Source organism: Aquila chrysaetos, chromosome 16, assembly GCF_900496995.4.
Source record: "Aquila chrysaetos chrysaetos chromosome 16, bAquChr1.4, whole genome shotgun sequence".
In the NCBI taxonomy this organism is placed as follows: Eukaryota; Metazoa; Chordata; class Aves; order Accipitriformes; family Accipitridae; genus Aquila; species Aquila chrysaetos.
In genome coordinates this window covers 6,521,588-6,535,839 of record NC_044019.1, presented here as the reverse complement: position 1 = coordinate 6,535,839, position 14,252 = coordinate 6,521,588, and the positions used below count along the sequence as shown (strand labels likewise).

Sequence of the window (14,252 nt, the reverse complement as noted above, 5' to 3'; positions counted from 1 at the left end):
CTACTTTTTACCATCTCCTCTCTAGGAGTTGAAGCCTGTTCCTCCATAGATCAGAGCAAAGAATTATTTGAAATCATTTGGCAACACCGAGCGCATCTCACTTGTCATCCATTGGTGCTCACCAAAGCCACTCTATCACTCCCCTCCTCAGCTGGACAGGGGAGAGAAAATATAACAAAAGGCTCATGGGTTAATATAAGGACAGGGAGAGATCATTCACCAATTACCGTCACAGGCAAAACAGACTCAACTTGGGGAAATTAGTTTAATTTATTACCAATCAAATCAGAGTAGGGTAATGAGAAAATAAAAACTAAATCTTAAAACATCTTCCCCGCTACACCTCCCTTCTTCCCCAGCTTAACTTTACTCCTGAGTTCTCCACCTCCTCCTCCCCAGCGGCACAGGGGGATGGGGAATGGGAGTTGGGGTCAGTTCATCACACGCTGTCTCTGCTACTCCTTCCTCCTCAGGGGGAGGACTCCTCACTCTTCCCCTGCTCTGGCATGGGCTCCCTCCTACAAGGTGCAATCCTTCATGAACTTCTCCAACATGGGTCCTTCCCACGGGCTGCAGTTCTTCGCAAACTCCAGCGTGGGTCCCTTCCCCGGGCTGCAGTCCTTCAGGCACAGACTGCTCCAGCATGGGTCCCCCGTGGGGTCACAAGTCCTGCCAGCAAACCTGCTCCAGCATGGGCTCCTCTCTCCACAGATCTACAGGTCCTGCCAGGGCTTCCCACAGGGTCACAGCCTCCTTTGGGCACCCACCTGCTCCGGCATGGGGTCCTCCCCGGGCTGCAGGTGGATATCTGCTCCCCCGTGGACCTCCCTGGGCTGCAGGGGGACAGCCTGCCTCATCATGGTCTTCCCCATGGGCTGCAGGGGAATCTCTGCTCCGGTACCTGGAGCATCTCCTCCCCCTCCTTCTTCACTGACCTGGGGGTCTGCAGGGTTGTTTCTCTCACGTATTCTCACTTTTCTCTCTGGCTGCAGTTGTGCAGTTTTTCCCCCCCCCCTTCTTAAATATGTTCTCCCAGAGGCGCTGATGGGCTTGGGCTTGGCCTTGGCCAGCGGCGGGTCCGACTTGGAGCTGGCTGGCACTGGCTCTGTCGAACATGGGGGAAGCTTCTAGTAGCTTCTCACAGAAGCCACCCCTGTAGCCCCCCCTGCTACCAAAACCTTGCCACACAAACCCAATACAATTTCCAAGGAGGGAAAGCAACCTTCTGCCTTATAGGGACATGTCCCCCTTGCTCTTGGCTACCTCCTGCCTCCACCCCATCTCTCCTGGTCCCTCTCCAGTCTGTTTCCCCAGGACTGTGGCCATTGCTGGGCTTCCCAGCATCTCTGCAGGGTTAATCAGTGCTGAGTCCCATATTCAGAGCACTGAATGCTGCAGCAGGGTTTGGCTTCTGCGGCTCAGCAAGGGGCTGTGCGATTCCCAGTTCCCTGCGGATTAATTTTGGTGGATAACAGACTTCTTCAGTGAGCTGCTGGTGACAATGTATTTGAAACTCCAGGATGGTGCATTATCTTTGGGGCAAAGTCTGAATCTTCCCAGTGATTTGGAAAGTGCGTGGCGTGCTGGAGACTGGCAGGATATAAGCAGTGGCTCTGGTGATAGGGGAAAGCGCTGCTGTCGCTGGAGATAAAGGAATAGATCCAGCCACAAAAAGCTCAGCAGCACTTTCAGGAGAGACAGGCACTTACAAGCCCAAATCCCCTTGACCTTCCAGAGAGATTTATGTCCCCAGGAATGTGCTTATGCTGTCACCATGGGCATATGACACAAGTGGTACATCTGCAGCACCCCACTGACTATATAGGCAGGGTTTGGGCAGCAGATATCTCCTTGGCTTGGGCACCGTGGCAGCAATCGGCTTGCAGCCCCTGGGAAGTGTCCTCCCACCTCCCAGCCCTGATCATCTCTCTGCAGCTGAGGGCTGCTGGGTTTTCTCTCCCTTGCCTTCTGATGGGCTCCAGGAGAAGAGGTGTGGGGACAAAATTCGAGTTAAAGTCCCACATTTCTATGTCATGGGACTTTCTGACTTTTCAAAACTCTTTTTTGTTCCAATCTGGAATGAAAAAAAAGAAACTCAAAGCTGTTGTCAGAGGTAAAATGCTCTAATAGGTGAAGGGGACCCTTCAACCCCTTTTTAAATTTAAGCACTAACCTGGCTTGTTACATCTTGAAACATCTGATGCTATCTTGCAGATCAAAGCCTCCTTGTTTGGGTTGTAATGAAGTGTCAAACTGTTTCCTTGCAACACAAACAGGAGACACTTTGATCTGCAAAACAAGATATTTAAGAGCCCTACTAGCAAGGGCCCTTCAAGTTTTAGCAGCACTGTAAAGCAGTGGAATATTGGAGGTCGGGTATTGTTTCATATTGAGACTTTCCAGGTTATGGCAGCTGATAGTGTGTGTTACTGTCACACCTGTGCTAGGAATGACATGAAAATCATCTAAACCAAAACAATAGTGAACTGAAGAAGTGAACTGATAATTTTTCTTTTCCAAAAGTAGTTGTTGGGTTTTTCCCCCCTTTTTCCAGAGGGCTTGTTTCTGTGCGAAATGTTATTGGAGTCAATGTGAGCTCGCCACAAAATGTCAGCTTGTCTGAAAGATTTGCAGCAGGGAATTGTTTTGAGAAAAAACCCCCCACGATTCTGGGTGGTTCAGCTGGAGGGAGAGCTGCCTACGCTCCTGCTCCCTTGGTCTTGCTTTTCCCTGGCCCGTTTAACCCGTGCATCATCCCATGAGGGCTGGCTGGGGTGGGGTGTCTGTGCAGGCACCGGTCTTGATTTGCTCAGGCTGGAGCTGCTCACGCGTCTCTCCCTGCTTGGCTGCAGGCTCAGCGCTGGCGCAACGAGAACTATGAGAGGCCCGTGGACCTGGAGGGCTCCGGGGACGATGACCCCTTTGGGGACGATGAACTGGACGATGTCTACTCGGGCTCCGGCTCGGGCTGTAAGTAGCTGCGGGGTTTCTGGGGAAGGATCCCTGGGGAGCCTGACCATGAGTTTTGGTGGGACTGGAGATGGGCTTGCCATGGGATGTGAGGGAGGGGATCACTCCTTATCCCTCTCTGGAGCTGCTCTCTCCTAGACAAAAGCAAAGGGAACTGTCCCAAAGGTTGAGCTCAAATGACTCCATTTCCCATTTCAGTCTCTGGCCCCACTGGGCAGGATTAGCCCTTCCCTGGCACAGTAGCACATGCCATGTTATAGAGGTTTCATTGAGCCCAGTGAGGGGCTTTGGCCGCCACATGGGAATTTGCAGCCCTTGGTTTCTGCTTAGCCTGGTACAAGTCCATGATCTCAGGTTTTTTGGGGGTGAGGCCAGGTGCATGTCAGCCCTGGGAAATGCTGGGGCAGCAGCAGGTTCACCCTTCGCTCTTCTCCCCTTCTTTCAGATTTTGAGCAGGAGTCGGGGCTCGAGACAGCAGTGAGCCTCACCACGGACACGTCCGTCACGCTCCCCACCACGGCGGCCGTGCTGCCTATCACCTCAGTGCAGCCCGTGGCAACCCCCTTTGAACCATTCCCTGCTGAGGACACCACCCCTGAGCAGACAACCAGCGTCTTGTATATCCCCAGGATGACAGAGACACCAGTAATCCCCAGTTGGAAAGCAGCCACCGCCAGTACCACTGCCAGCGACTCCCCTACCACCACGACTACCACCACGACCACCACGGCCATCACCACCACCACCACCATGGCCACGACCACGACCAGCACCACCATGGCCACTGCCAAGCCCACCACCATCCGGAGGTTCCTGCCCCCCCTTGTCACCAAGGCAGCCACCACCCGGGCCACGACCCTGGAGACACCCACCACCTCCATCCTCGAAACCAGCACACCAACAGAGGTGGCCACATCACGGCTTGTCCCCACCAGCACGGCCAAGCCCAGGTCCCTGCCAAAACCAAGCACCTCCAGGACTGCAGACCTCACAGAAAAAAGCACTGCCTTGCCTTCCAGTCCTGCCACGCTGCCACCCACAGAATCCCCCCAGGTAGGAGGCAGGAGCCCTTCTCACCTGCTAAAGGGCTTGTGGGCCACGTTTGAAGCCGAGCAATGGTGATGGGAAGCCTTTGGGGTTGATCCGTCTTTAGCCAGTTGCTCAGAGGGAAGTCAAGTCACATTGGCTCTTCCCAGCTCTGTGGGGAGTAGAACATTTGGGGAGCTGGAGAGGGGAGATTAAAGGGTGGGGGATGTAGCACAGGCAGAGCATGGTGATGGGGCTGGCATGAGAGGTGATGGGGGGCACCCAGGGGTATGCCCCGAGTCCCCGGTGCCCCCGGCTCTGCCATGCCCAGCTGCTCAGGAGCAGTTTCCCCAGGCAGGAGGGGAGCAGGGCCGGGGGTACCACTGCCCCATGGGGAAAGAGCAGCTTTCCTCTGGGTTTGGTGTCTGGGCTCATTGTACCGTTTCCCAACTTGCAGCCCCTCAGTGGGGGGTCCAAATGCTCCGCAATTACGGCTTGATGGTGCATTTCCAGCCCCTCGGGTGTCCTGAGCAGGGGATTTAATCTGCTGATCCATCTCTCATTCAGAACCCCCCAGGGGCCCTTTGAAAACCGCTTTGACTGAAAGGTGGAGTGATTTGTCTGAACTAGTCCCTCTTTTCTGTGTCCGTATATGTATGTATAGCGCTCTGGGCTTTCGCTGACCTTCAATTAATCTCTGTCACAAAAACGCCTGCTTGTGGGAAGCAGTGAGCCATGCACTTATGCCGGGGGCAGCTTGACATGGAGAGGGCTCTTACTCGCCCGCCCCGGCTTGGGCCCATCGAGCTCTTCGCTCATTCCAATTTCTAATGTCCCGAGGCAGGCGTGGAGGGAGCTGTTTGCCCCGCGAAGGAGGGATCCCGGGGAGGTTTTGCTGGGGGATGCTCAGTGTGGTCCAGCTCAGCATGTGGACACGTAGCAGGTCAGGCTGCTGGGACAAGGAGGAAGGTCAGGGGGGATTTGCCCCTGAGGGAGCTGCAGGTGTGGGGATGTGCAGGAGGCAATGAATAGGTCAGGGTTGGGCTGGAGGAGGATGGAGCGGCTCGTCTGCCCAGCCCGTGTTTGCTATCCAGGCTGGGTTCGCCTCCTTGCCAAGGAGGCTTGGTCAGGGACCACGGCAGGGAGCTGGGCTGGCTCCATGGCCTGGGTGAGAAGGACCCATCTTCCTGCTCCTGCCCTGTGCTGCAGGGCTGCAACCATAAGAGCAGGTTGAAGGGAGAAAAGGGAGAGGGAAGGGACCCCCCTGGGGCTCATCTGATGGCATCTGATCCTTACACTTCCTATGCTGCTGTAGCACAAACCGTTGCATCACTTCATGTCTAGCAAGGAGGCATCTGTGAGATGTTTTAGCAAGCCATCGGTCTACACTGGGGACAGAGAGCCCAAATGAGGGTCTGGGATGTGGGGCTCTCTTTAGGGGAAGCTACAGGGAACAGGTGAGAGTTTGTGCATCTTGCAGGCACCTGGGATGGGGACAGACAAGAATGGTCCAGCTCAACCACGGTGGCCTCAGCCTTTTGGTGACCATCAAGATGTGGGGTTGTGTTGCTTGCTGCAATATAACCATCCACTTCAGTGACACAGGGAAGGGACACCCCAATGTTATCCCCTATGTTCCCTGCTGAGAGGGCCACCCTGCCATCGGTACTGTGATGTCCTTCCTCTGGACACATCAGAGCTGCTGGAGGCAGGAACCACCCTTTGGTCCTTGTCCCCTGCTCCATCTTGTCCTTTCTCCCAGATGGAGCCAGGGGAGGTGATGACAGTCCCTGACAACGAGTTGGAGGTCCCGGTCAGCAGCGGCCCCAGTGGGGACTTTGAGATCCGGGAGGAGGAGGAAACAACTCGTCCCGAGCTCAGTAACGAGGTAATGGCTGTGGTGACGCCGCCGTCGGGACCCGCGCTGGGGAAGAATGCAGAGCCGGGGCTGATTGACAACACGATAGACTCCGGTAACTCGGCCGCTCAGCTCCCTCAGAAGAACATCCTGGAGAGGAAAGAAGTATTGATAGGTGAGACCGGAGGCCATGGGCTTGCGGGTGAAGAGCTGGTGTGTTTGTGGGGGGCTCAGACAGCTTGGCTGTTCATGCCCCAGGAGAGGGGTCGGTCTTTGGCGGGGCGTTGGGGTAGTGTGGAGCCTGGGTTAACCCACAGTCACCTGCCAAAATAGCTCCAGGGCCTGTGCTGGGGGGGTTCCCAGCGGTCTTCATGTCTTTGCCAGGAGAGTGCAGAGCTGTGCACAATTTGCTTTTGCTAAGATGGGTTTCCAGGAGAAAAATAGGACAAACTTGCAAAGCACAAAACCAAGCTGGAATCCAAAATGGTCCCCCCCAAATTGTTTGTGCTGAAAGCCAGGCTGGGACTGCGGGGCAGCACTGACGGCTGTGCCACTTCTCTGTGTTACAGCGGTGATCGTGGGTGGTGTGGTGGGAGCTCTCTTTGCTGCCTTCCTGGTCATGCTGCTCATCTACCGGATGAAGAAGAAGGACGAGGGCAGTTACACGCTGGAGGAGCCCAAGCAAGCCAATGTGACGTACCAGAAGCCTGACAAGCAGGAGGAGTTTTATGCGTAGAAGGAGAGCCCAGCGTGCCTCGCGCTCCCTCCCTCCCCGCTCCAAACTCTCCCTCCTCCTTTACTTCATCCAGTATCTCTCCCCCCCCCCCGCCCTTTTTCTCTCTTTTTTGGATCAGACTGTGAATTTAAAAAGCAAAACCCACAACAGCTAAAGGAGAAAACACATCTTCGGCATGATGAAAAATCAAGCGCCCAGAGCATCGCCGAGTTCAAACCGAGTACCGCTGGCCTTTGTGCAGCGGGAGGGATGGGGCAAGGAGCCAACGCCAAGGAACCTGTGCCCGGGGAGTGCCCTGGCGAGCGCAGGACGGGGCGGTCAGGCTGCCGACAGCGGCTGGACGTCACTGGGCTTTTCCCACCAACACAATGGACTCTGGGATCCGGACACCTTCTACCAGCCCTGGGGCGCAGGGGGGTTGGTTTGGATTTATCTTCCTTTTTTTTTCCCTTCGGAAAGGAGGGAGGTTTCTTTCCCTCTCTCTTGTTTTTATTTTTTACTTTCTTTTTGAATGGGGTTGGTTGCTTTGCAGGAATTACCTTGCTCCCTGCTTCTGTTTGAAGAGAGGACGCGACTCTCAAATACGCTTCGAACCTTGAAAAAAGCACAAGGGGCTGGAATACCTGATGCCCTGGGGTTTGCTCTTGGAGTGGGGAAAAAAAATAAATACAAACATGGCCAGTACGCTGGAAATTATCTCTTTAGATCAACTCTTTGGAGAGTTTGTGGAGCAGCAAGAAGCTGCGTTGGGGTATCTCATGCTGCTCCCCTCCTGCCACCACCTCGCTTTACTGCATCGCTGTGCACAGCCAGAGACCTTGAATCTATAGAAACCGCGTGTCGCTGGCCACTGAGGGGTTTGGTTGAGAAGGGACCTTGCATTTGCTGGGTTTTCACTGTGACCAATAAAACTCAGCTTGCACAGTACCACCGACAGCACTGGTTTTAAAATGGAGTGGGACGTTGCTTGGTGGGGAGTTGGCAGGGAGAAGAGTTGGAAACGGAGAAGCTAAATCGTCTCCCCAGTTCCTCCAGAGGGGATAACGAAGCTCTACAAGGCGTGAGACGCAGCCTAAGAAAAGAAATGCAAAGCAGAGGCAATACTCTGTTCCCTCAGGGGTCGGGCAGGGGTCCCCGCCGGGCCACTCGCACCCAGAAGGTGAGGAAGGTGAGGCACAGCGGTGGCTTTCCACCGGTCAGCCCCAGGGCAGGTTGGCTGCTGCGTATCTTTTGCAAGACCCAGGATTGATGGTTTGTGTTTCTTTTGTTGTTGCTTAAATTCCAGTATAACCCACAGGGCACCCAGGAGCCTGAGAGCAATAGATCCTGGAAGCCATCATCACCCAAGTGCAGTGGTTTCCCCTCTGATGCTACCTAAGGTGCAGAGCAGCAGGGCCTAATCCAGAGCCCAACCGTGCCTTCTAGAAAGGCTAGATTTTTTGGAGCAAGCTCTCTGCACAGAAAAGTCATTAAATATTTCAATGAGTTGGCTTTTAATTAGCTGAAGCGCTGTTTGCAATGCAGTCAGGGAGCTTTGTTTTCATGATGGTTGCAATCTCGATGGTGTCCCATGGAGACCTTAGCTTTCCTCTTAGAGCAATTTAAACAGGAAAACCAGAAAAAAATCAGTTGCTTTGACTGTTGCATCGTGAATTAACCTGCAGAGACACAGTGACACTTTGTCCCCTCAGGGTGTTAGTGGATATAGGGATTTATGACCCTGGTGGAGGCTACAAGACAGCAGCGCTTCTTTATGTTAGGAATTCGAGAGGCCAAACGCATATTTTTTATATATATATATATATATATATATATATACACACACACACTCACATACATACACAGTTATATATATATATGAAATGAAATCCCTGTAAATTTTCATTGCACTGCATATGATGGCTGGATGGGACTTTGTGGTTGTGAAGATGTGAGGTTTGGGCTATGGTCCCTTGGGATGTGCAGTATGGAGGCTGCGACCCAAAATGCCAACCTGGTTTTACTTCAAGGTAGGGAGCAGAGCCCCTATGCCCAAGTCAGCTCTAAAATCTCCATTTTAGAGATGTCAGCCTCAAAATAGTCATCATATTGGTTCTTTTAGTTTGGAGAAGATGGTCCTGTTGGATGTCTTGGATGGTGATGCTGAAAGGCAGACGGTGTAGAGAGTGTGTGTGCGTGTGTGTGTGTCTGTGCACACCCATTTCTTGGGTCCATCCCGGCTATGGAGGATGAGGATGCTGCAAAGGGGGGGCCACATGTCTGAAGAAGGCTGGTGCCAACCTGGCTCCAAAAGCCACTTTCTCTGTCCTGCTTGAATGGGAGAGTTTCAACTCGTTTAATGGTTTTGGGTCCTGTTGGGACTACACAAAGGGCCCTAGCTGTTGCGGAGTGCAGAAATCAAGCCTTTTCATGATTTAATGAGTTGGACATAGCAAGTATCAAGGCCACCCAAAATCACCATCTTTTGGAAAAATGTGGACTTAATCTTTTGAGCTTGCATTAAAAAAAAAACCCTCCGAGCTTAATGTTTTAAATGCTGCTTTTCTTAGCTGCTTCCCTAATCTTCTTCATTCCATTTTTTTTCCCATTTAATAGTCTGAAGTTCTATAATACAATTTTTTTATTCACTCAAGCTTAACCTTGGTTCGCTCAGCTGGTGTTAAGTTGTAATCCCAGCACTTAAATCCGTTACAGTTTTAGAAGTGAGGAAGGCTGGAAGTGGGAGGGCGAGAGGAGGCTGGGCAGCGCTTTCTCTTGCAGTAATTAAAAGTACGAGACAACCACATACAAAAAAAGGTGAAGGCAATTAAACTGGTAATCAGAATTGACCAAAGTCTTAATTCATTGTATGTCTGCTGCTTCCACGTGTTTGCTGTATTGCTCTCTGCCTGGAGAGGGGATGTGAGCTCAAGGAGACTGTCTTTTGGGCTTGGAGCCCACCTTTTTGTGGTGATAAATCATGATGGAGACTTTCCTGTCACCTCCACTCCCCAGGAGCACCGGGTTAGTTGTTGGAGTTGATGATTGGAAGAAAAAAAGCCTTATCTTGCTGGAGGATGGCTGAACTTGTGCCTCCCTTGTAGACTAGGGGGTGGTGGGACAGAGCTGAACATGGGCTGTGGTTTTTTGGGAAAGCCCAGCTCCAGAAAAATTGCAGATACCATTGGCTCTCCATTACCAGAGCAATGGGGATGGGTAAAACCCCAATGAAACCCAGATGAATGATGCTGCCAGAGTATGTAAGGGGGTTGGGGGTGGGGGGGCTGCAGTGTAGCCATCCCCCAGGCGGTGCATGACGTGAACGTGGTGCGTCGCGGCTCCTGGCCCCGCACCGAGCGGCGGTGCCGCGCCGGTGGCCGTGCCGAGGGCAGCCGGAGGCAGATGGCGGGCAGCGGGGCGCAGCTGCCTCCTCCAGCAGGCACTTCTGCACGGGCGCACGTGGCTCGCCGTGCTCTGGGGCTTTTGAGGGATTCCTGGTGTGAAGATGGATGGGGAAGAGGCAAGAAAGCACGGGAGGAGGAACGAGAGCATCTTTTCTCAGCTGTCAATTTGGCCACAGAGCAAGTTTTTAGGAAAATTAACTCCAATGGTAGCTTGAGCATCTCCCGCATCATCCCTTTCCAAAGCCTGCCAGATTTGGCATTGTCCCTCTCTGCACAAATTCAGCCCCTTCCCCAGCCTGTGCGTATCCCTTGTAGTGCTATCATCCATGAACAGCTGCAGTCTCCCAGCTGGGATAGTGCCCAGATGTGCTCGTCCTTCCAGCTGTGCACCCCGAGGACGTGGGCGGCCACGTGGGCATAGAGGAGGGCTTTTCCACTTGCTTTTCTATTTCTTTTCTGCATGCTTGTGTGTGTGTGTGATATAGTGGAGCTGAAGGAAGACCCTTCACCATGCCACTTCTGTAATTTTTGGAGAGCTGCAATTGCAAGGCGCGAAAGATGGTGTCAGCTCCTCTCCCAGCTGTGCTGATTTTCAGACTCTCTCTCTGCTGTGATTTGCAGCTGCCGATGCCTCGGAGGAGAATGATAAAGTAACCAGTGACTCCTGGGCCACATAAATAAGGAGGAGGCAGGAGGAGGGGTGAAATGAAAGGGAGGAACAGAAAATGTGTGCGAGACCCCAAATGAGGTGCTCGAAGCCGGAGGATGGGAAGGGCAGGGGATGGAGGTGGGCCCGGCCAGCAGCAGGACCCAGCCTTGGACAGGTTTTGCAGGGGTGGGAGCGAGTTGCCCCTTTCCTCCAAAAATCTCTTTGATTTTGGACCTTTCAAAAATAAGCAGCAGGACCCTGCAGTGCGGGGGATCCTGCTGCAGGGAAGGCGATGGCGCTGGTCTGGATGTGTGCCGTGGCGTGCTGGTTTGCCTCTAAATTTCCCATTCCCTCCCCATTTTGCCTGGTGGATGCCGAAGATCCATGGCCAGGAGCTGATTTGCTCCACACGAGCCTTGGCTCCTGCTCCCCAGACTCATAATTCAGAGCTATCCGACCCCTGCCATGAGTCACCATCACGGAGGCTTTAACGGGAATAAAACCATTAGCTAAAAACAAGAATGGATTTTTTTTATTATTCCCACCCCACCCCCCCCCCCCCCCCCCTTTTTATGATTATAAGCGTTTCTGGGCTCGGAGGTTTTCTACAAGGCTCTGGCAGCTCCTAAAGTGACATTGAGTTTTCAACACTGAAAGGTTTATTAGAATAACTGGCGTCTTACCAGGCGCCTCGCCAGCTGCTCGGCCGGGCTGGAGCCTGCGGCGACAGGGATGAGTGTGTCGTGCGTGTATGTATGTATATATATGTGTATGTAATTAATATATATGTATATATGTATATACGTGTGTGTGCAAAGCACACATGCGTGCACAGGTTCAATGTAAACTCTGCACCTAATGAGGAGGAGGAGGGTTTATCAGCCAGCATCGTGTGCTGGACTCTGCAGCCCTCGGACCCCGTCCTCTGCCATGGGCTGCAGGATTTGGCCCCGCGCCGCTGGCTCCTTCCTTCCCTCCTGCTCTTTGCCCTGTCATAGCAACGGGCTGATCCCGGCCGCCTCGGCGCTGGGTCGGGGTCTGCCAGGGTTGAGGATAAGGAGCCTTTTGCCGACTGCCGCATCCCCGGCCGGAGCCGAAGTGGAGCCTGGGATGCTGGTGAGGCAGCCAAAGCCCCTCCGCGGCTCCGTGTTCGCTCTGGTTTGTCCCACATACCTTGTGCCTGCAGCTCCGTGGACGTACCCACACCCACTCTCTATAGAGAAGTCTCAGTCTGGAGTGTACAAAATTTTTTTTTTTTTTTTTGGTTTTACTATGATTTTTATTTTTGGGAAAAAGTCACCCTAGGAGACGCCCGTGTGATGCCCAGATGTTTTTTTTCACTCCACATTCCAGACAGCTCATCCACTGCATCTCCAAAGACCTCAAGGGTACCAGTGACTTTACGTGCATAAACTACCCCTGTTCTGGGTCCCCCTGGTCTAAGTCATAAAAGTACAGCTGACAATCAAACCAGACAGAACTGCTGACTTTAGAAAAATATATATCGATTGCAGTTTGATAGAACTACTTTTTAAAATCACATGCTTATCTCTCACTAACGCTCACCACCATGTCTCCAGGATAAATTGACACCCATTGGTTCTTCTGTAAATAAACATGAAACATTCTTGTATAAATTAAAAAAAAAAAAAAGAAAAAAACTAAACAAAAAATCCATTGATATACATCCAAAAAAATATCCCTTTCCAGAAGATTTAAGTAATTAAAAGAAAAAGAAAAGCCCAACAAGTGAGCCCCACTTCACTTTTTCTTTGGAGCTGATTTAAATTCCCAATAGGAGAATGAAAAATCTTTAACAATAGAAGAAACTACAAGTGTTTTACCTTTCAATGAATATGGGAGGGGAAAAAAAAATGCATGTAAATATTTTTAATAGGAAACATATCTTAAACAGAACTTTTTTTTGTATGTACATAACTCTTCTAGAGTTTAGTACTTAAATTGCTTCATAGTGTCTGTTAAAAAAACAAAAATAAAATAAAATAAAATGTTTGTTAATTGTTTTTGTTCTTACTCAATGGCCAAAACTTTAAAAATAATAAAAAAGACTATAAAAATAATCTTTGCCAATGGATCTAGCACTGTAATGGTACTGTCTATTTTTTTTAATTATTTCTGTGCTGTGCCCATTTATAAAAGGAGGAAAAAAAAAAAATAAAGTCATTTAAACATTGTCTGCCCAGGGCTTCACCTGCTTTCTTGCTGTGGGCTGCCTGTCCCCGGGTTTTTGTCGTGCCAGTGTGTGATGAAGGTGGAGGCAGAAGATCTCACTTGTTCTCAGGGCTCGATACCGTCAAGCGAGGGATGGTTAATTAACGGTCTCCATGGCAACTCTGCAGCGATGCTGAGGAGCCGGTGAGAGTGTGGACCACACCAGCACAGCACAATTGCACCTGTGCTGGACCATGGGGGAGGTTTGGATGTGGGGGGGTGCTGCTGCAAGTGATACAGGTGCGTCTTAACAGCACGGAGAGCTGCAGAGCATTTTGGCTGAGCCGCTGTGTCCTCACGTCCCACGAGCATCACCAGCAAGCTGGAGAAGATGTCCAAGCTGTAAGAGCTGTCGGCCTGGGGTCCTGCTCTCGCAGCTCTCCTTTCCAAAATGATTCCTGGAAGCGGACGCGGTGACAGATTTGGCAGTGATGCTGTTGGCCTCCATAAGGAGATACTTGGATGTATTTAACCGGCTCCTGCATTGCAGAGGCCAGACCTCCGTGGATGCGTCCTGCCTCGCAGCAGAAGGCATGGTTTGTGTGGCCTCATGCTGTCTTGAGAGTCAGCCGTGGCCAAGGGCAAATGCCATGCCCCAGGAGGTTACCAGCAGTATTTCCCCAGCCCCACGGGCCAGACGTGCTCCATGTTATGTGCCAGCAAATCTGCACGCAGCCCTGGTGATATTGTACTGCTGGTGTGAATTTCAGGGAACGTCACTTTGTTTGGGTTTGGGGTACGTTTCTTGAAGGGTTGCTGGCTTTTATTACCAAACTGGACCCTGCTTCCCTTATAAATCTCTGGCTGAAGGCTCTCATGCTCCGTCACTAAGTGCTTCATCCACTATAAAATGGTTAAACTGCTGCTCTGTATAACCCATCACTCAGCCTTTAGCAAGGGTCACAGACTGCTATGCTGGATAAGCCCCATCCTTCCTTTGAGGCCAGGCAGCTCAGAAGTACCTTGCTGGATGGTGGTAGCAGATAGAGCCCCAAATCATCTCCCTTTTCACCCCAACCGTCAGCTCTTGGAGCCAGGCAGGTCCCGATCACCCCCAGCCCCTATGTACCCCCAGGACTGCTCCCCGCAGCAGCTCTCACTGCCTACAGAAGCATCTCAGATTTAGCAGGGCCACCCATTCAGGTTTTCAAGCTTGTCCCCAGCCCCAACAATAATGATTTCACTGTGCTGGCGGTCAGACTACCCGTACGCTTGGCAGCAGCCGCAGCCAGCTGCCGCAGCCAGCTGCCGTTACAAAAGTGAAGTGAAGTGAATAACTGCTTGCAGTGAGGTGTTGGTATTCAGGCTGAAGTCTTGAAACAGCCTCTAATTATATCCCCATCCCCATTTCTTGTATATCCCCCCTGCAAACGGCTGTTATGGGAATGTTCCCTTCCC

At 51.9% G+C, this 14,252-nt stretch overlaps 1 protein-coding gene across 1 annotated transcript in view; it reads left to right on the top strand.

Moving 5' to 3' along the window:
* The window catches only part of SDC3 (syndecan 3), a 49,493-nt gene extending 37,234 nt beyond the window's left edge, over positions 1 to 12,259 (top strand). The window contains exons 2-5 of the mRNA XM_030039386.2: positions 2,853 to 2,970; positions 3,416 to 4,023; positions 5,759 to 6,029; positions 6,424 to 12,259. Of these exons, the coding sequence (XP_029895246.1) occupies positions 2,853 to 2,970; positions 3,416 to 4,023; positions 5,759 to 6,029; positions 6,424 to 6,590 (1,164 nt within the window). The 3' untranslated portion in view covers positions 6,591 to 12,259. The remainder of the gene's footprint in view (positions 1 to 2,852; positions 2,971 to 3,415; positions 4,024 to 5,758; positions 6,030 to 6,423) is intronic.
* Positions 12,260 to 14,252: the final 1,993 nt, after the last annotated feature.